This window comes from Felis catus, chromosome C1, assembly GCF_018350175.1.
Source record: "Felis catus isolate Fca126 chromosome C1, F.catus_Fca126_mat1.0, whole genome shotgun sequence".
Classification (NCBI taxonomy): Eukaryota; Metazoa; Chordata; class Mammalia; order Carnivora; family Felidae; genus Felis; species Felis catus.
In genome coordinates, this window is record NC_058375.1 from 182,806,398 (window position 1) to 182,828,196 (window position 21,799).

The following is a 21,799-nucleotide window of genomic DNA, read 5'->3' on the forward strand; positions in this document are numbered from 1 at the left end:
GACAGCTCAGAGCCTGGAGCCTGTTTCAGATTCTGTGTCTCCCTCTCTCTGACCCTCCCCCATTCGTGCTCTGTCTCTCTCTGTCTCAAAAATAAACGTTAAAAAAATTTTTTTAATAAATAAAATTAAATAAAATAATAAATCAAAATAATACTAAAAGGTATATACTGTAAAGTTTTATTTGCATAGAAGTTCCCATCTACCTTTTTCCTCATCCTATGTATCCTACAGGTAGTGTGGCCATATATCCTGGTTTTCCTAGAACATTTCCAGTTTGTGCCTTTTGTCTTGTTTTAATTATTAATAATGTCACCTTTTATTTTCAAAAGCGTTCTAGTTTAAATAATAAACATGAGAGGAAAAAATCAATAAACTTGAACACAATCAAAAAATCAATGAACCCAAAAGCTACTCCTCTGAAAAAAAATCAATAAAATTGATAAAATTTTAGCCAGATTAACCAGAAAAAAAGAGAGAGAGAGAGAGAAGACAAAAACTACTAGTACTAGAAATGAAAGAGAAACTGTCATGACAGATCCACGCAGAGAGTAGAAAGATAGTAAGGTAAGACTACCAATAACTCTAAACCCATAAATCAACAACTTGGAAAAAATGGACAAATTAAAAAGATACAAACTACCTAAACTCATTCAAACAAAACAACAAAAAAACAAACAAAAACCCAATAGTCTGATAACTATAAAAGATATTGAATTTGTAGTTAAAAGACCTTCCAACAAAGACAATTTCAGGTCCAGATGCTTCACTGGCAAATTCTAAAAAATAATTAAGAAAAAAAATAATGCCAATTCTATACAATGTCTTTCAGAAAATATAAGAAAAGGAAATACCCATACATTTTATGAGGGTAGAATTATCCTAATATCACAACCAAACACATTATAATGAAAGAAAAATAAAAACCAATATCCCTCCTCAAATACAGACATAAACCTCCTTGACAAACTATTAGCAAATCAAGTCTAGGAATATATAAAAAGGATAATACAGATCAACCAAGTGTGTATTATTCTAAAAATGCAAGGTGGTTAAACTTTTGAAAAATCAATGTAATTAATCAGATTACTAGACTAAAGAAGAAAAAAATATATAATTATCTCAATAGTACTTGACAAAAATGAATACCTTTTCACAATAAAAATTCTCAGGAAACTAGGAATGGCCAGAAACTTACATATCCTGATAAAGGACAACCATAATAACCCTACAACTAATATCAAATTTAGTGCGAACAAGGCAAGGATATCTTTCTTTCACTACTCCTATTCAACATCAGAGTAAAAATCCTAGTCAATGTAACAAATGAGAAAAAGAAAGTTATTCAGATTATGAGGGGAAAAATACTCTATTTGCAGATTACAGGATTTTTTATGTAGAAAATCCCAAAGAATACATTTTTTAAGAGTTCCTAAAACTAATAAGTGAGTTTAGCAAGGTCACAGGATAAAAGATCAAAATACAAAAGTCAAGTATGCTTCTATACACTATTTCTATATTCTATATATTTCTATGTTGTAACAATGAGCACTCAGATTTGAAACTTGAAAAACTGCTATTTAAAATAACACCCCCAAAATGAAAACGTAGATATAAATCTATGAAACTATGTATAGGACCTGTATGCTGAAAACGTCAAAATACTGATTAAAGAAGTCAAAGAAGACCTAAAAAAGTGTAGAGATGTATCATGTTCATGAATTGATAGACTCCATAATATATTAAGTTCTCCCCAATTTGATATATAGATTCAGCATATTCCCAATTAAAACCCTAGCAGAATTTTGTGTAGGTATCAACAGGTTGATTTAAAATTTTCTAAGGAAAGGCAAAAGAACTAGAATAGCCAAAAAATTTTGAAAAAGAACAAAGTTGGAGGACTACACCTCCTGATTTCAAGAATTATTATAAACTAAGTGTAGTCGAACACAGGGTAGCACTGGTGGAAAGAGAGACACAAAGATCAATGAAACAGAATTGAGAGGCCAGAAACAGGCTCATGACTTTTAGGTAGATTAATTGATTTTTGACAAAGGTGCCAAGGCAATTCAATGGAGAAATCATGGGTAATTTTTCCAACAACGGTGCTAGAATAATTGGATGTCCCTAAGCAAAAACAAAAACAAAACCCTGACAACATATACCTCATACCTTATTCATATACCTAAAGGTAAAACATAAACTGATACAACTTCTAGAAGAAAATGTAAGAAAAACAATTTGCATGACCTAGGACTAGGGTAGGAGTTTTTAGGTATGATATCAAAAGCACTAATCATAAAAGAAAAACTGGTAAGTAGGACTCTAACAAAATTAAAAACTTCTGGGGGTGCCTGGTTGGTTCAGTCGGCAGAGCAAGCAACTCTTGATTTTAGGGTTGTAGGTTCAAGCCCCACATTGGGTATAAGGATTACTTAAAGTTAAAAACAAATCAAAAATTTCTGCCATGCAAAAGATAATGTTCAGAGAATAAAAAGACAAGCCACAGACAGGAGAAAATGTTGTCAAAAAATATTTTGATAATGGGTTTGTATCTCAAAAAACTTATTTGAGAAATAAACCACCATTTAATTAAGAAAATGAACCACTCGATTTTAAAAATGGGCAAAAGATATATACATGTTGAAAATATGTTCAACTTCGTTAGTCATTGGGGAAATGGAAATTGAACCACAGCAAGATACACTACACATTTAGTAAAATGGCTTAAAAATGCTAACAATATCAAGTGTGGACAATGATGAGGAGCAACTAAGAATGTCATACAATCTTACGGATGGACATGCAAAATGGTAGAGCCACTTTGGAAAGCAATTCGGCAGCTTCTTATTAATTTACCTAATAAATAATGCCACAATCACACTCATAAAGGTTTATCCGAGAGAAATGAAAATTTTGTTTTCACACAAAAAGCTCTTTGCAAATGTTTATACCTGTTTTATTAATAATCACCAAAACCAGGAGCACCTGGGTGGCTCAGTTGGTTGAGCATCTGACTTCAGCTCAGGTCATGATCTCACAGTTAGTGAGTTCAGGCCCCATGTCAGGCTCTGTGCTGACAGCTCAGAGCCTGGAGCCTGCTTCAGATTCTGTGTCTCCCTCTCTCTCTGCCCCTCCCCTGCTCATGCTCTCTCTCTCAAAAATAAATAAAACATTAAAAATTAAAAAAAAAAATCACCCAAAACTGGAAACAACCCAAATGTTCTCCAACCAGTGCATGAATAAGCAAACTCAGATGTATCCGTTCGGTGGAATGTTAGTAAGTTACAAAAATGAATTATTATTATTTTTTAAACAACAAAACCCACTTATTTCTCACAGTTCTAGAGGCTAGGAAGTCCAAGATCAAATGCTGGCAGATTCAGTGTCTGGTGAGGACCCTCTGCCTAGTTTGCTGATGGCTATCCTGTTGTATCCTCACATGGATGAGAAAGAGAGATCTTGTGTCTCTTTCTCTTTTTCTAAGAGCATTAATTCCACCCTCAGGACTTAGTCTAACCCTAACTGCCTTTCAACAGTTTTACCTCCCAATACCATCATGTTGGGGATTAGGGGTTCAACATATGAAATCTAGCGGTGGGGGTGACATTTAGTACATGGAGCATTATTTCTGCTACATCATGTTTTCCTAAAGTTTGTCAATGAAAGATTGAGGGAAGTATTGCTAGCCTATTACCGAAGCAGTGTCACGAAAATGTGTTTTTTTTAGGCTTTTTTTAATGTTTATTTTTGAAAGAGAGAGCACAAACAGGGGAGGGGGTAGAGAGAGAGAAGGAGACACAGAATCCAAAGCAGGCTCCAGGCTCTGAGCTGTCAGCACAGAGCCCCATGCAAGGCAGAACTCACGAATTGGGAGATCATGACCTGAGCTGAAGTCGGACACTCAGCTGAATGAGCCACCCAGGCGCCCCTATTTTCAGGCTTTTGAGAAGGAACCAAGTGGAGGAGGAAGGTGGGTGAGTGAAGAAGTAAGCTCCCTGGGGAGATAGTGGGAATGAGAGCATGCCTGTGTCTGTATAAGGATAAGCAATTCCAGGGGCGCCTGGGGGGCTCAGTTAGTTAAGCCTCCAACTCTTCATCTTGGCTCAGGTCATGATCTCATTGTTCGTGAGATGAAGCCCCGTGTTGGGTTCTGTGCTGACAGCACGGAGACTGCTTGGGATTCTCTCTCTCTCCCTCTCCTCTCCCACCTCTCAAAAAATAAATAAACTTTAAAAAAGAATAAGCAATTCCACATATAACTATTTATTCAATTTGTTCTTCCTTGGGGTCTTCTCAGGACATCATTATCAACCTTTCAGCAACCTTATTAATTTAAAACAGTAGGATACTTTAGATAATCTTCAAGACCATGCTTTATCTTTATAGCTTTTTCTAGGAAGTCTATCATCCCAGAACTGAAAAGAACTTTCTAAGTTACAAATGAATTATTGATTCAGGTAACAACATGGATCAATCTTAAATGCATCTGGTAACTGAGAGAGGTTAAACCCAAAAGGGTGGGACTCCATTAATGTGACATTTTGGAACTGCAAAATTATAGGTATGGAAAATATATCAGTGGTTGCTAGCGGTTAGGAGGTGGGGGGAGAGGTTGACCAGAAAGGGGAAGCATGATGGAGTTTTGAGTTTTGAGAGTGAGGAGAGTGTTCTCATGGTGGGAGACTAAGACTAATAACTTGTCAAACCCCATACAACTCTACACCACAAGAAGTGAATTTTACTGTATGTAAATTAAATAAAATCAACCAGGATGCACACAGAACACAAGATAGAATGCAGACTGGCACTCATGAATCGAACTGCATTACAAATAAATCAAATAGCCACACGGAAGCAGGTAGAGAAGAAAGGGGCTGATCTAAGTAACTTTGGAAAACAGTGTTTTGACTGGGTACTGTAAGGCTAAGGCATAAAGAACAGTACTCAAGCAATATGCTCTAGTTTTAAATTGTGTTTCTCTTTGGGCATGGGTTAGCAAGTTTTAAAACGACTTTATGCGTGTACTAGGGTTGAACAAACAAATAGATACATTGTAGATAATGAAAGTCAGGGCTCCAACAGTCAGAGAAAGAAGTTAAAAGTCAAGAAAGGACAAAGGGTGGAATAAGCTGTGGTGCTAATTTGAGTGACAGTATCAGTAGGAACTCATGTTTTGTTTATTTATGTATATGCAAATATATATACAGATAGATAAAGAAATATAGACATGTATGTATACGCATGGATTGGTATATAAACATGTATTTTTCTAGCTCTACCTTTTGAGAGGGGCTATCAGCAGCGATACCCTAGCATTTGATTTTAAATACCATTCTTTCATAAAAAGGAACAGGACTGCTTGGAAAAGGGGTTAAATCTGTGGTGAGGCAGGGAAAATACAAGATGAACTTGGAAATCTTGCAGTGACAAAAAGTAAGGAAGTGCTAAAAAAAAAAAAAAAAAAAGGAAGAAGGGACACAGCAGCTCCTTCATGATCTCTGAATGGCCAAAGCTAGAACAATTTTATTGCCCGAGCCGTAAAATGACAACAGTATTGAATTATAACCCAAAGGATAGAACAAATATCCATAAGCGCACACTGATATAAATACACAAATGAACAAATCCAAATAAATAAATGGGAAAAAACATAAATTCCTCCCTACCGAAGAATTCTAATTAATAAATGAGGAATATGGAAAGTCACCGTTAAGCACACCGCAATAATAACTGCTGCTGGTGAGACAAACTAGCTAAAATTAGTGAGTGAAAGTTTAAGGAGAAACAGGATACTTGCAGAGCCTCAAAGTATCTCCCACCCAATATTTAATAGTAGTACAGAGAGGAACACGGAAATATTTTACTGGAGAAATCTAGTAGACATCACCTAAACAGGTGATGGACCTTAACTTTAACAGTTATAAGACATACACATTGTGTGCACCCCCCAGACCTGATACACCCCCAGAAGTGACGTTGTGCACTTCTATGGTATTCGTCTCAAAATGAAGAATCTTGATCTAATCATGAGAAATCATGACAAACCCAAAATGAGGGGCATTTTAGAAAATAACTGACCAGCAGTCTTCAAAAAATCCCAGGGTCATTCATGACAAAGCTGAGGAAGAAGTCAGGACAAGTACATGCAATGCAAAATCCTGGATTGTATCCTGGAACAGAAAAAGGACATTAGTGGGCAAACTGATGAAATTCAAATGAAGTTTGTCGTTTAGTTAATTGTTTAACACCAGTATTAATTTCTTTGTTTGATCATTGTAGCATGACTATGTAAGAGGTTAACATTGGCGAAAGCTGGGCGAACGGTAGACGGGAACTCTCTGTGCTGTTTTTGCAGCTCTTCTGTAAATTTAAAATTATTTCATAACACAAAATTGGTAAAAATCATTTTGGGTAAGATGAAAAATTATATGGTTGCCTTACCTGCAGAGGTAATAAAAGGTATTAATGTTGCTGGTTTCTTGTGTATCCTCTCAGTACTTATTTATATAAATACAATATTCTTATTTCTCCTGTTTCCATGTACCTTGCTTTTTTCATTTAAAATGTATCCTAGAAACTTTCCATAAATACATAGATTTCCCTCATTTTCTTTTCAATGTATTTCTTATCTTATAGTTAGATGCTGAAATTTCTGTCTTGACCCACTGTTGTCAAAATGTGCAGGAGATGGAATCAGATTCAAAAGCAGGACTTTGAAGACAGACCCAAGTCCCAATAACCATTCTGTCACTTACTGGCTGCATGGCTATCTCCTATGGGAACACAACTGCATCTTAAGGTTACAGCATGAGTGGGGGAGGGTCAGAGAGAGAGGGAGACACAGAATCTGAAACAGGCTCCAGGCTTTGAGCTGTCAGCACAGAGCCCAAAGCGGGGCTCGAATTCACGGACCGTGAGATCATGACCTGAGCCGAAGTCAGACGCTTAACCGACTGAGCCACCCAGGCGCCCCTTATGTATCATCTTATTAAGACAAAAAGAGTATTCCAATCTTGGGAAATGTAAAATAGAGCTGCAGCAATATCACCATAATCTTGATTGTTCTGAAATTCGGTCACTAGAACAATCTGAAAAGCTACTTGGCCACAAAATTTAGTTGGTAAAACTAAGTGACAGAGACCTTGTAAAGAAGTGTTGTTACTCTAGACTGATGGACATAACAGATTTATTTTCCCAGCCCTGAGTCAAAGCACCAGTTCAATAAAAAGTCCAAGACCCCTTCAAATTCTAATCTCTATGTAGAGAGCCAATACTTTACCTAAAGGTCTGGACTGCACACATCAGGTGCTGGACTGGTTAGTGAACCTGCCATTCTTATTTCTCCATTGTACCAGCTCTTGCTGGTATGAAAACTTTGAGTTTTTGTGTTTGCATTTCTCTATCCACAGAACACATTTCCAAGGAGAAGTGGTTGCAAGTAACTTTGCTATCATTTTTGTAATCGCAATGGCAAATCATTGCCAGCTTTGGAAGAAAGTAGATGCCTTTTTTTTTTTTGGCCTACAAATAGAATATATATATATATATATATATATATATATATATATATGCATATATAGTCAAGAGACTGAGAAATAGCCTCTGTCTGTAGAAGCATTCATTAGTTCACTCACTTAATAAAGAGGACTTACCAAGCATTGTAAGCCTGGCTGTGTGCCGGGCATTGTGCTTGGTGTTGAAAATAATAAGCTCAAAATAAGAACAAAACTCCCATCTTTAACTTACAGCCTAATTAAGGGTAGATAAGACACACTGACAGTTATAATGCAGTGCAGTAAACTATGGGAGCAAATAGAATGGCTTCACAGAAGAGGTTACATTTCTGTTGGGTTCACCAGGCAGACTAGAGGAAGGGCATGCCTGGCAGAGGATACACAGCCTGCACGCACAGAAACATGCTGGTATGCTTGAATTCAAGCTTTTTTGGGGTGACCAGGTGCAGATATGGCTGGTGGATTAGGCTGAAGTCATAAGCAGTTTCTATTTCTTCCTGTTCAGTGGAAAGCTACTAGTTCAAAGGGAGAACTATTAAATGGTTCTTTTTTTTTTTTAATGTTTTTATTTAGTTTTGAGAGAAAGAGAGACCAGCGCAAACACACATGCAGGGGAGGGGCAAAGAGAGAGAGGGAGAGAGAATATCCGAAGCGGGCTCTGTGCTGACAGCAGAGAGCCCAATGCGGGGCTTGAACTCACAAACCAGGAGATCATGACCTGAGCTGAAGTCCAACGCAAAAAGACTGAGCCACCCAGGTGCCCCTATTATATGTTTTTAAGCAAGAGACAGAAATAATTGGATTTACAGTTGACTTTCGAACAACATGGGTTTGAACTGCATGGGTCCACTTATATATGGATATTTTAAATAAATACAGCATAATACTCTAAATGTATTTTCTCATCCTTACAATTTTCTTAACACTTTTTCTTTAGCTTACATTATTGTAAAAACAGAAAATATGTTAATCAAATCTATTTTATTTGTAAGACTTCAACAGTGGACTATTAAGGATTCTGGGGTATCAAAAGTTATACATGAAGTTTTGAACACATGGGGTTTCAGGGCCACTAACCCCCATGTTGTTGTTGGGTCAACTGTGATTTTTAAGATCACTTTAGCAGATATATAAAGGTTGCATTGGGAAGGGTGATCAGAAAACCAATTAGAAGTCTAATGTGGTATTTTAGTGAGAGAATATATGGTTTTCATGGAATCTCAAGCTTTCGATGACTGAAAAGACTTTTATCAATGGGTCAAGACATATAAAAGCCATTTATCACTTGAAAATCAAGAGTGAAATCAGACAAATCTTAGGCACTTAAAAAAATAAAAACAGACTTTTTATATAATGAATTCTCAGGTATCCAAGACTGATTCTCTAGCAGATGAATTCGTTTATTGAAGAATTCAGATTCTGTTCTCTAACTTTGTAATTGCTTAAGTTCTTATATGGTTTTCCAGGTGGTAGAAAGAGGAAAAGAAATGAAAAACAGTAAATTTAATCAATTGGCTCCCTGACTGTTGCTTAATATGCAGATTCAGGAAAGTGAAAATGCTCGTTACATTGAAGTGTGTGGATATCTGTGGAGGGCATGCACATATAGCTCATCTCCACAGATAAATCAGACATCATTGAAAATGTACATACTGAGAGAATAATTGGCTCTTTGTGTTGATGCTCTAAAGTACTCTCCCACTTTTCCTATTAAAAGCTTTATTTGGTCCCTCCACCTGAATAATGTATGCAGGGCTCATTTCTCTTTTACCAGACGGGCTCACAGTTTAATGAATACATCTTACAGCTGTGGTTTGATAGACATTCTTTCTATCTCATGTCGAAGCTTGGCTATCAGAATTATCAAAATAGCCAGATCATTTCAGTCAGGCACTTGCTTAGCAAATGAGGACTCATCTGGAATTTGACTGCATTCATTTGAGGGCTGAAGTTATTCTCAGCTGCGCCCCCAAGGAGATAAGAGAAACGCCTTAATTGCCCTGATGGTGGTAACAGGTGTTCTCTTCAGCTACCTAAATGCAAAGCCATGTTGTCTTTTCACTGGAGGCTTCTCGTCAAGTGTGAGTTCCTAGTCTTACAGCAAAACAACTCTAAAACGGCTGCAGTATTATTTTCAAATCTTTCTTCTTTCTTAGCTATTTATAGCCCTATTTAGAAATACCTATTCACTTCCCGGTTGACAAGGCAAGAAATAGATTATGCTGATGAAACAAAAGACAAGCGAACAGAAAACATGAGTTTTACTCTCCGTCTGGCCATGGACGAGGATGAAGAGGCCCTTGGTTTTTCCTTCCAGAGAAGAATGTTTGAGTTTGTATTTTTAACATTTTTTTAATGCTCATTAACAAAGTCTGTTGTATTTTCTTATCGTTCAGAAGTTACTTGTTACTTTAGTCCTCCTAAAACTAAAATCATTTTCTAATCATGGATTTCTCCTGTTACAGGGTATGTTTGCCAAATTACCTAAGTGCCGCCGCTTCACCCGGGTAGAACCAGTAATTCTGCAAAGTAGACAGGACAATCCGTGAGATTGAGTGGGAGGAAACTACATATCCCGGCATGCCTCGCTCGCGAGCACAATGGAGCCCTGTCGTCATCCGGGGTCACGGGGCTGAGCGTTCCTTACGCACCGCCGGATTCCGGCCTGGGGCCCGCCCCGGGCGGAGGGCCCTCCTGGGCCGGGAAAACTGCAATTCCCGGCATGCGCTGCCACGGATGCGCCTGCGTACAGGAGCTACCGCGCCGGAGCGGGTTGGTTTAAAGCGCGTTTAGTTCCATGGAAACCCGCCTACCTGCTACGGGACAGAGTTACAGGCGGATCGATGGACTGTGGGGTAAGGGCGACCGTGCCGTGGACCGGTTAATCCGGGAACGGAGGTTTTGGGCCCGCGGGGGAGAGCTGGCAGCTCACATAAAACCACCATCACCTGTCCCTTTTGCCCTTTCTCCTCCCTGGCAGAGTTTAGTCTCCTCCTCTGGACGTCGGGACCTTGATTTACGGCGCTTCTGTGCTTGACACGAGTGAAAACCGTTTAGGAGCCAAGTTTGCATTGGCCTGGCTCTAGCTGAGGGAAGGAGGATGGCTACCAGAGAGGGCCTCCCGATGAGCCCCAACACCACCTTTTCTTTATGTTTGGCTGGAGGTTATCGGTTCCTAGAAAAGCCATTTTGACGTTTTTGTTTGTTTGTTTTTAATTATAATTAATTATAACACCGGTTATATCCCCTGATCTGTTTATTAGAATGCAGGTGTCAGGAATTGGCTTTCGTTCATTGAAGTTTCCTCAGTGCCTGGACAAAATACATGTTCGTTAAATTTTTCCGAAATTTCCTCCTGTTTGTTTGCCATCTGCAGTGTCCCATGCACTGTGCTAGGCTCTGAAGATAGGGATTAATCTGACCCTACTGGGGAGAAGCTCACAGTCTGGCTTGAACACCCACCCACTCCTCATGTCCCTGACTTGTGAGTCTTGGAGCACCTAGGACTAGGTTCCTTAATCCTTTCTGTTCTCTGTTAGGCAGTCTTGTGCCTTTACACGCTACATGTGTGTTGAGAATTTAAGAATTTATATCTCCAGTCCACAACTCTCCCTTGAACTCTGTATCTACAAGTTCAGTCGTGTTGGTCGTCTTTCCGGTTTTAAATTTTACATTTCCAAAACAACTCAATCTTCCGACAAGCTAATTCTTCTGAAGGGCTTCTATTGTCTAAATAAATGGCAGCACCATCTTCCAATTGCTTCCTTGCTCTCATGTTTCATATCTAATTCATTAGCAAAACCAATCTTTAAAATATGGTTGGACTCTGACCACTTCTTACTATTGTGTTGCTATCTATCACCCTGGTCCTATCCAGTGGCACCACCTGCCTGGATTATTGTAGCAGCTTCCCAACTGGTCTTCCTACTTCTGTGGTTGTCCTCCTACCATCGTGGGAGGGTATCCAGAGTGATCCAGTTAAAGTAAGTTAGATCACAGCACGCCTCAGCTCTGTACCCTCCAATGGCTCTGAGAGTCACTGAGAGTAAAGACCAAATCTTTCCAATAGCCTTTCAGGCCTAATATGATCTGGTCCCTTGATTACCCTCTGACCTCACCTCCTGTAGTTCTCTACTTCACTTACTCCTCTCCAGCCAGACTGACCTCCTTACTGTTTGTGAAGATCTTTGTACTCATTGTTCACTCTTTCTGGACTTCTCTGTCCCCTAGATGTTTACATGACTCACGCCTCCACCTCCTTCACAGGTCTTTGCTGAAATATCATCTCAGTGAGGCTCTCTTTGATCAGTCTGTTTAAAATGAAAGCCAGCACAACAGCTCTTTTCCTATCCTCTTTCCTACTTTATTTTTCTCCATTGCACTATCAGCAATAAACAAACTATGTATTGTACTTAATGTCTGTGTTCCTTAGTTGGAATATAAGCTTCACGAGGGCAAGGAATTTTGTCTGTTCACTACTGTATTTCCCAGTGCTTATAACAGTTTCCAACTCATGGTAGCATTCAGGAAATATTTGTTGGCTTTATGAGCGAATGAAGACAGTATTACTGAACACATTATTTTCCAATGGTTGTGATAACATCAAGTCCCTAGCCTGTTACTTTAGAACCGACAGCATATAGTTGTACCTATTGCCAGGTGTAGGAATGGAGCCTATGTCCACTGAAGCAAGTGTCCCTATTTTTTTTTTAAGAATTTATTTTTCAGTTATCTCTACACCCAATGTGGGGCTCTAACAACCCCAAGATCAAGAGTCGCATTCACCACCAAGTGAGCCAGTCAGGATCCCCAAGTATTCCCTTTACAGTCACCCGGCTTATACTAGGATATTACTTATAATATTAGTCTTATTCATGCCATCCTTTCAGTGAGGTAACCTACTTAGAAGCTCCTTAGAAATACTCTCCCTAGAGTGGAAAATGGTTGATGGGCATTGAGGAGGGCACCTTTTGGGATGAGCACTGGGTGTTGTATGGAAACCAATTTGACAATAAATTATATTATAAAAAATAAAAATATGCTTATTTACAGTTATAAAAATAAAATAAAAAAAACATTTATTAAAAAAAGAAATACTCCTCTAAATTAAGTTGATGATAATACATTTTTAAAAGTAGCTATGAATGAACATTTTTAAAAACTAGAAGTTTATATCTCAGTGATTTTATTACTGTTACGATCAAGTATCAGGACTTAGGTTCAAGACTACAGTGGTATTTTCACCTTTTCAAAAACAGCAAAGCACACATAAGTCAAGCCATAGTCTCTTTGCTAGAATAGTCGCAATTGGAGCTATATTCTTTTCTTGTAAGACTGTACTTCTTAGACTATGAGCTTTTGAGTTATGACTTCAGAAGATCTGCCAAGTGGCCAGTGGATTGTGTGTGGGAGCCTGCCAAATAAGGGAAGACAGACGGGTATGAATAACTGTAGTGAAATGAGAGTCTCCCAACTCAACAGATTTACTGGATCCCAGGTAGTTACCTCATTCTTTCTTTAACAGGCTGCCAGGTACTCAGGGACTCTCGCTGGTGGATATTAAGGCTGTCTCCCTCTTGCTATTCATCTACCATTGCTTCCTTGGGCTTTCCTGACCTTGACATTTTTTTTTTTTTTCTCTTTCCTATTGTAGGGAAGGTTTGTGGAGGGATGGTTTTCAGCTAATCCTGACACCTGTTTTTAATCTCCAAAGGGTAGATTGGCTTGTTTGCTTTTCTAGTCAACTTCTTGGATGACTTGATCATGCTCATGAGTGATTCACTAAGAATATTTCAAGAACGCTGCCATGTTCACTAAGAAGCTTTATCCCTGCCTGCCATCAATCTGTCCCAGGCACCTCAGTCTTCCCTTCCTTAGGGTGAATTTTCTGTAAATCTCTTCCCCCTCAGAGTCTAGGGGCCAAGTTTATTTCTTCCTTTTTGTTTACTTTTTTCATCTCTGGAAGCCTGAGGAGCTCCAGCGTAGATCAAGTGGGTGTGAGTGATGACGCAAATCAAATTCTTAAACATATATGGACTTCCTCTTTTTTTAAAAAATGAAGCAATTTAATTTGAATTGTTTTCCATTTTGTTTTCATGTCTGAAAGAGCCTACATACTGTAAAGTAAATGTGAGCATTTTATACACATAGGTACCTTAGGGACATGTCAGCATAACCGTGATTTTTTTCAACAATTACATGCAGAAATTTTAGGTGGCAACCTATATCCCATTCAAAATATGTGGGAAGCTTGTATTCCATTTCCTGTGTTTTTTCCCCTAAATGGACTAATGTTTGTATTAGTATTTTGTGCTTGGCTTCTGGTATAAATAAATAGGGATCATCCTTTGTATTATAACCGGATACTTCAGCCTAACAAGTTGTTAAGGAAGTTGTCCTCCCCCCACTTCCCAGCACTGCTTGTCTTTTCTTTTATGGCCTCCTTCTACTTGTTTCTCCACCAGCTATTGCCTGGGACTAGTGTGTATTAGGAATATCTTGTTGCAAGCAACAGAAAAAAGTGTTTAAAACAAAAGAAAAAGTTTATTTTTCTTAAATAAGTTTGGATGTTACAAGTTTTGAAAAAAAAAAGGCTAATCTGAGTTTCTCTTGCCTTTTCCTTGTGTTTCTCAGATGCTGGTGATCTCTGGCTGTTTATATCTAAAAGTGAGGTACTACATGACTGACTGAAAGAGAGTTCTCAAAACTCTGGGCTTCATATGGGGAAAGAAAGGACAGGTGCCATCATTTCAGTTTTTTTAATGGCAAAAACAAAACCCTTCCCAGAAGCTCCTTGCAAACTTTGTGCCCAAAGCCTCATTGGCCAGAATGTGTCCTATGGGTGTGCCAGTTGCAAGGGAGGCTGGGGACATGAACTTTTCAGCTTCTGTTAGGGGGAGAACAAAGGAGCCAACTATGTCTACCCCAAACCTTATTAAACACCTTTTACATTTTCTCCTCACTTCAGGCCTAGTTTATTTCTAGGTGGACAGTAAAGAGACAGCAGGTGACAGAAAATGCAATGGAGGGTAAATCCATGTGGTGTTTCTCCATTGTTACCGTTCCATTTTCTCCCTACCCCACACTAGTGGTGGTTTCCCCAACCCTAGCCCTAGTTTCATGGAGGCTCTTTGTTCTGTTACCAGAGAAATACTATCCTGGTTCCTGTGGTAACATGAGCAGGAGTCTCCAAATCTGGCTTTTTTCAGAAACATAGATGAACCTTACTTCAAATCTTTGTATATACATAGACCCCTTTACTACCTGTATGTACCTTTGTCTTTCCCTTCAGGAAAAATTGAAAGCATGGAAGGAAGTTAATAATGAGCTTCTCTACCCGCATATCCTTAAACTGATTGTTAACAGAAAATCTTTTTTAAAAATTGAAATTATATGTGTCAGAAATGCTTTCTACTTCATAGAGGAGGATAAAAGAGAGAAATCCTGGTCAGAAGCACTAAAATAAGAGTAAAAAGAAAATTTGTACCCTTTGACCTTTATCATTCCTTATCCCTCCCTCCAGACCATTCTATTCTGTTTCAGCCTTTTTTTTTTTTAATTCCACATATAAGTAATATCAGACAGTATCTTTCTTTCTCTGTCTTGTTTATCTCAGCTTAGCATAATGCCCTCTAGATTAATCCATGTTGTTGTGAATGGCAGAGTTTCCTTTCTTTTTACAGCCAAATAATATTTTATTAAGTATACACATCCACACACATCCACATATATATGTATATATATATATATATCACATTTTTTTAATCCACTTATCTGTTGAAAGATAAGGGTATATAGGTTGTTTCTCTATCTTGACTATTCTGAATAATGCTGCTGTGAACATGAGTGAGCAGCCACTTCTTCAAAATGATGTCTTTGATTCCTTTGGATATATACCAAGGAGTGGGATTGCTGGACCATATGGTAGTTCTATTTTTAAATTTTTTGAGGAACTTCCATACTGTTTTCCATAATGACTGTACTATTTTATATCCCCACCAACAGTGTATAAGGCTTCTCGTTTCTCCAAATCTTCACCAGCATTTGCTGTCTGTCTTTTTGATAATAGCTACCCTAATAGGTGTGAGGTGATACTCATTGTGGTTTTGATTTGCACTTCCCTGGTGGTTAGTGATATTGAGCACCTTTTCATTTATCTATTGGCCCTCTGTACATTGTCTTTGGGGGAAATGTCTATTTAGGTCCTCTGCCCATTTTTTACTTGGATTCTTTGCTTTTTTGCTATTGAGTTATATTTTGGACATTAATGCCTGATCAGATCAGTGGTATGTAATTATTTTCTACCATTCTGTAGGTAACCTTTAAAATCAGAAGTTCTGAGGATCTAATGTACAGCATGGTAACATAGTGATCTGTTGTATAGTTGAAAGTTGTGAGTGGGTCTTAAGCATTGTTACCCCACAAACACACAAAGTTAACTATATTATCTATGTGGGGTGATGTGTTAATTATCTTGATCTTGGTAACCATTCTACAGTGTATATGTATATCAAATCATCACATTGTCCACTTTAAATATATTCAATTATTCCTCAGTAAAGTTTAAAAAAAAAAAGATGGAAAAGACAATAGGCCATTCTCTGGGACCTTTGGGAGGAAGATAAAAGGTGATTGGAGAGCTATTTCAGGATGAAGATATGTCGTTGATGGCTGTAGCACTGTTATATTGGCAAGAAGCTCATCCTTTTCATAGCTCCTCACCATAATTCTTGCCCCCTTAAATCTTGCCATCAGTTTTCCCACTTCTTTAATTCTTGCCTTGAGTGATGGAGACGACCTTCAGTGACTGGGACACTTCGACTGCCTGGGAGGTGAGGGGGAGAGATCTAATTATACAGTAAATAGGGGAGAAAACATGTGTTCCTAATATCTGAATGGGATCTTTATGAACATGTTTCCGTAGGGATACCATTGCTAGTAATGGTTAAGGTTTACAGGCTGGTTACTATAGAAATGTCTATACAGGATGGAGTTGCAGGAAAATGTCCTTAAAGTTTCTTTCCATCAATGATCTTGTCATGAACTTTGGGTCCATGATTCACTTATATGTTAAGACTGCTTCTTTGTTAATTCTGTCTCATTTGTCACTAACATTTCAAAAAGTAGTCTCGCTACTCATTACTCTTAGACAATTTGGGGAGAGAAATCTGGAAATTTTATATCAATAGCTATAGAAGAGTCTTTGCTAGGCTATGAAGTTAAGTTTGCGAATTATTTTTTAAAATTGCTGCTTTGGTGTAGTTAGTACATTTATTTTATAATAACTGCTCAGAGGGTGCCTGGGTGGCTCAGTTGGTTAAGTGTCCAATTCTTGGTTTTGGCTCAGGTCATGATCTCACAGTTTTGGGAGTTTGAGTCCCACGGTGACTCCCACGGGAGTTTGAGTCTGCACTGCTAGTGCAGAGCCTGCTTGGGAGTCTCTCTTTTGCGCGTGCACGCTCTCTCAAGAGAGATAAATAAATAACTCAGAAGTCTCAGTATAGGATTTTTTTCTGATAGGTTGGTTGGAATATGTTTTATTCCCTTTTAAATTTATTTATTTTGAGAGAGAGAGAGAGAGAGGCCATGGGAAGGGGTAGAGAGAGAAGGAGAGAGAGAGAATCCCAAGCAGGCTCTGTGCTTCAGTGCGTAGCCAGACTCGGGGCCTGATCTCATGAATTGTGAGATCATGACCTGAGCCAAAACCCAAGGGTCAGATGCTTAACTGACTGAGCCACCCGGGTGCCCCAGGTGGGAATGTGTTAAAATGACAGTGGCTGGTAATGAAAGAGTGATAATTCCCTCAGCCAAGTCATAGGTCCTAGTGTGTGTCTAAAAGTAGCAGATAGGATAGACTAGATTATGATGATCGGACTAGTAGTTTGTTACAAAATACTCAACAATCTCAGTGGATGATAACAGCATTAAGTTTATTGCCCATTCACCATGGATGTCACGGACAGGTCATAGCTCTGCTTCATGTCTTCTTCATCTTGGCACAGGAGGCAGGCCCTGTCTGGGTGTTGCCCATCTATCTCATGGAGGGGGAGAAAGAAGGAGATGATGAAAGACAAGTTGGCTCTTAAAGCTTCCACCTGCATTAAATTGACCAAAGCAAAACACATGGCTGTTCCTGAGCTCAACAGGACAGGGATGTATAATTCTCCCATAAGAAGGGGCAGTGACTGTTTTGAACCATAGTAGAACCTACTATACTAATAATGTGATTTTAATCTCAGGTGCATATGGAAACTGCAATGTCCAGACAGGTCCTCTCTCCAACCCGCATCAATGCTACAGCTTCTGAAACGTTCACGGTACTTCAACAAAGGATGAGAATAGTTGAGGAACAGACCAGTTCTCTGAGGGATGACCTAATAATGTTGGACTTTGGTGAAAAAAGGTAACACGTGGAAAATGAACTAGATCTTTGTAAGTTGAAGAATTTTGCTTCACTGGTTATTAATAAGGAGTCGAATTACAGATGGTTTGGCTGATGAAATAGGTGTTTATGAAGGAATTGAGAAAAAAACAGTTTCCATTTGAACATTAATTAGAAAATATTTGCAAGATAATTGTTATCGTGTAAGAGGTACTACCACTATTACCCTAAATAGATATTTAAATTGTGCTAATTAGGTGCACAAACTTTGATATCCTGTTCATCTTCAAATCTTGATTGAAAACAAACATGGAATTTTTTGTATAATTAGAAAAAACTTGGTTCTTATTTTTTAAATCAGAAATAGTCTTTGATATTAGTTAAGGTGAACATTTAAACTTGATTCATGCCATTGAAATAGTTTTCATTTTCTTTCCCCAGACTTATTGTAAATTAAAAGAAAGGCTTTAAGTCTTTAAAAACCATTTTTTCCCCAATGGCTAAAGAAGATATTGCCATTAGAAGTTGGATTATCAATGGCCTGAAGAATCTGAGTGACTTAGCAGCCAATATCAAATTTACTGGTGTGATTTTCTTTAAGATTACGTACATATTTCCTTTGTGTTTCTCTTGAAAACCTGAAATAATTATAATTGGTATTACAGCAACCAAAAAATGAATAATTCTTCACTTAAAGATTAAATCTGTACAGATGTTGAGTATGTTAGAATAAAGTAGGAATGTTTAGGGGCACCTGGATGATTCAGTCAGTTAAGTGTCTAACTCTTGATTTTGGCTCAGGTCATGATCTCACAGTTTGTGGGTTCGAGCCCTGTGTGGGCTCTGTGCTGACAGCGCAGAGCCTGGAGCCTGCTTCAGATTGTGTCTCCCTCTCCTTCTCTTCCCCTTCCCTGCTCGCACTCTTTCTCTGTCTCTCAAAAATAAACATTAATTCTTAGTTTATAGATTCAGCATTTATCATGTTTTAGGTATCACATAAAAGTTTACAAAAAATTACATTAAAAGAAACAACCATTATAAAATCAGTGGTCTTTATCCATCTGATAATAGTCTCATCCTCAATACCTAATGGTGCCTTCTATATTTAAATTTGGAGAAGCTAATGGATGCTTGTTAACTAAGGATCTAATTTTCATTCTTGGTAGAATGTTACACTGACCTGATGGTTGGGATTATCATAGTACATTGCATTACATAATATTGTTAAATTGGGATCTTTGTCCAGAGGCCAATTGGAAGCTCCAAGATGTTTAGAAGAGGCTTTGAGCCAGAACATCATTAGTCCTATCCAAAAAGAAGTAATTTGTTCAGGAAAAACGGATATTCTGTGGAAGAACTGTGAGTTTCTGGTAAATCGAATGTGCCGTCTAGAAAGCCTTATCCAGTCTTTGAAGATGAACATCTTTCGTCTGCAAACTGAAAAGGATTTGAATCCACAGAAAACAGGTACAGAGAGGAGAGCATCATCAGAAATTTGATCCTATATGGGTGTTTAATGAGTTTTTGATCCTTTTCTTTTCCTGATCTTCTTTCAAATGCTTGATGACCTGTTGTAGACTCTGGGTCTGGAGTTCTCTCTTGTTCAGCAAGAAAGCGGTATGCAGGATTAAAAATGCGAGAGAGGCTAATGTCCAGGAGGGAACAAGAGCCCTGAGTAAGGGTCCTTTTGCAGTTTTTATTAGGATCAGAAGGCTTACAAGCTTGATGGGCGTGCAGAGAGACGATGAAATTGTGAACATTATCTTACGGGCATGGGGAGAAGGGAATTTTGGAGATTTGTGGTGTTAGGGGTTTGGGTCAATACAAAACAGAATCCTGGTGCTGGGTGGAAAGTCTGTGGGGCAGACATGAGGCCCCACCTCTGTTTGCCTAAAGTGGCCTGGGGGACAAGTGCAGAGCATGCTACCTCAGGGCCAACAAGGCACCTTTCTTTTGCTAATTAGCTGTGCTCTGAGCAACTTTGCCCTGCTGTGGCCTATAGCCCTATTTACCTTTTTACCTAATTTGGTCCTTCCTTCAGGTGAAAGCAGCTTTCTGCTATTGTACTAAGTTGGCGGGCATTTCTGCCTGAATACCTAATCTTGTTTACCTCATCTTGGATGTTTTCCTCCTGAGATTTCCTTATTCCTATACCTGTATCCTATACTGGGGGCCTTTGCCCCAATTACCTAACCTTATTTACCTAATCTTGTTTACCCAAACTTGGGTGTGTACATCCTATGGCTTTCTAATTCTTTATGCCTTGTTAACCCATGTGCAAGCTCAGGGAATTCCTAAGCTTATACCCCACAATGACCCTTCTCTGCTGTTGGGTAGCTCTTCTGAAGGATCAACTGAACGCAATACAGGAGAAGCATACCAAGGACCTGAAGCTGTTGCATCTTGAGGTGATGAATTTGCGCCAGCAACTAAGAGATGTAAAAGAGGAAGAAGACAAGGCACAAGAAGAAGTGCAAAGGTTGACTGCTACCCTAGAGGTTGCCTCAGAGACCAAGGTTTGAATCCAGATTTCTGAAATACAGATTCACTATTATCTATTAACTGGAGGAGGCAACAGATCCATAAAATTGAGTTAAAAATAGGTGATGTGAGGATTCTTCACATTTCAAAGTTATCTACATTGATAACGTAAACCATTGTGTGCCATCAGTAATGTAATATTTATAGAACCCTTACCCTATACACATGAAAGTGAAAGTCCAGAGATAGAAGTAGTGTCTCTGCTATTCAAAGAGCTTACATGCTAGGTGGGAGAACAAGGAATAATGTGAAGTACTAAATAGAGAAAGAATAAGGGCATGGGAAATGATAAAGGGCAGTGTGGGACAATCAGTGGATATTGAAGAGTAAGTGTTTCACGTTCAGGGGGTTTGAGAGGGTGAGTGTGCCCTATGTAGAGAAGGGGAAACTTCAAGAAAGAGATAAGACATGAGCTGAACCTTTAGAAGCTAAGATAGAGAGGTGAGGACATTTCAAGGAGTACATACTGAGGCAGGAAAGCATATAGAGTAGGATAATAAACTAACAATTTTGTTTAACCTCCTAGGGCTGCGCAGTATCATAGATGGTAAATATGTTATTGTGTTTAATTAAAAAAAAACACACACATGACATAGGATATTATTGTCCCCATTTTAGTAATAAAAGTATTGGGGCCCAGAGAGAATTCATTTTCTCTAAGATCACACTTCCTTGTCTTCTTACTGTTAACCCAGGTTTGAACTTAGATCTTTCCACTGGTACAGTTAGAGGAAATGCACAAACTAGGCTGACAGCAGTGAGGATTTGTTTGGGGCAAATAAATTGGAACTTAGAGATCACATGGAGGATTTCAAAATCAAGAATAATCAATAGTTGGGCTTGATCCTATGGAGGGTGATTAACATTTTTGATAAGGAAGAAACGTATCAAAAACAGGCAAACTAATCTGGCCAGTAGTGTAGAGTTTTGGGAAACCAGTTAGGAGTCCATTGTATGATTTGGGGCATAAGCCTTATTAGGTCTGACTTAAGGTTGTGGCATTTTGAAAAGAAAGATACTGTGAAAGATACTGTGAACAAAGATAACGCTAGAATATGGTGTTGGACAGGAGCGGAGAGTAGGAAAGAAGGCAAAGATGACTGAGGTTTTATATCTTGGATTGTGGTGCCATTAATAGTGATGTAAAAGAGAATAAATAGTGAAAGCTGTGTTTGTTTTTGTTGTTGTTGTTGTCTTATTTATTTTTGAGAGAGAGAGAACACATGTGTGCAAACAGGAGAGGAGCAGAGAGTGGGGGACAAAGGATCTGAAGCAGGCTCTGCGTGGACAGCAGAGAACCCAATTTGGGGCTTGAACTCATGAATTGTGAAATCATGACCTGAGCTGAAGGCAGATGCTTAAC

The 21,799-nt window shown here is 38.6% G+C and overlaps 2 protein-coding genes across 14 annotated transcripts in view; one reads left to right on the forward strand and one right to left on the reverse strand.

Moving 5' to 3' along the window:
* HECW2 (HECT, C2 and WW domain containing E3 ubiquitin protein ligase 2) overlaps positions 1 to 10,128 on the reverse strand; it is a 410,471-nt gene extending 400,343 nt beyond the window's left edge. For all 4 annotated transcript variants that reach the window (XM_045034181.1, XM_045034183.1, XM_045034179.1 and 1 more), the window contains exons 1-2: positions 9,999 to 10,128; positions 6,079 to 6,170 (exon numbers count right to left, since the gene is read on the reverse strand). The gene's annotated coding sequence lies outside the window, so the exon portion shown is untranslated. The remainder of the gene's footprint in view (positions 1 to 6,078; positions 6,171 to 9,998) is intronic.
* The window catches only part of CCDC150 (coiled-coil domain containing 150), a 97,494-nt gene continuing 85,774 nt past the window's right edge, over positions 10,080 to 21,799 (forward strand). For 6 of the 10 annotated variants that reach the window (XM_019838401.2, XM_019838402.2, XM_019838403.2 and 3 more), the window contains exons 1-4: positions 10,080 to 10,286; positions 17,753 to 17,916; positions 19,142 to 19,362; positions 20,233 to 20,411. In XM_019838401.2, coding sequence (XP_019693960.2) covers positions 10,095 to 10,286; positions 17,753 to 17,916; positions 19,142 to 19,362; positions 20,233 to 20,411 — 756 coding nt within the window. In that variant the 5' untranslated portion in view covers positions 10,080 to 10,094. Of the gene's footprint in view, positions 10,370 to 16,120; positions 16,346 to 17,752; positions 17,946 to 18,336; positions 18,480 to 19,141; positions 19,363 to 20,232; positions 20,412 to 21,799 lie in introns of those variants that run through there. The other 4 variants (XM_019838404.2, XM_045034186.1, XM_019838407.2 and 1 more) reach the window with 4 other exon arrangements.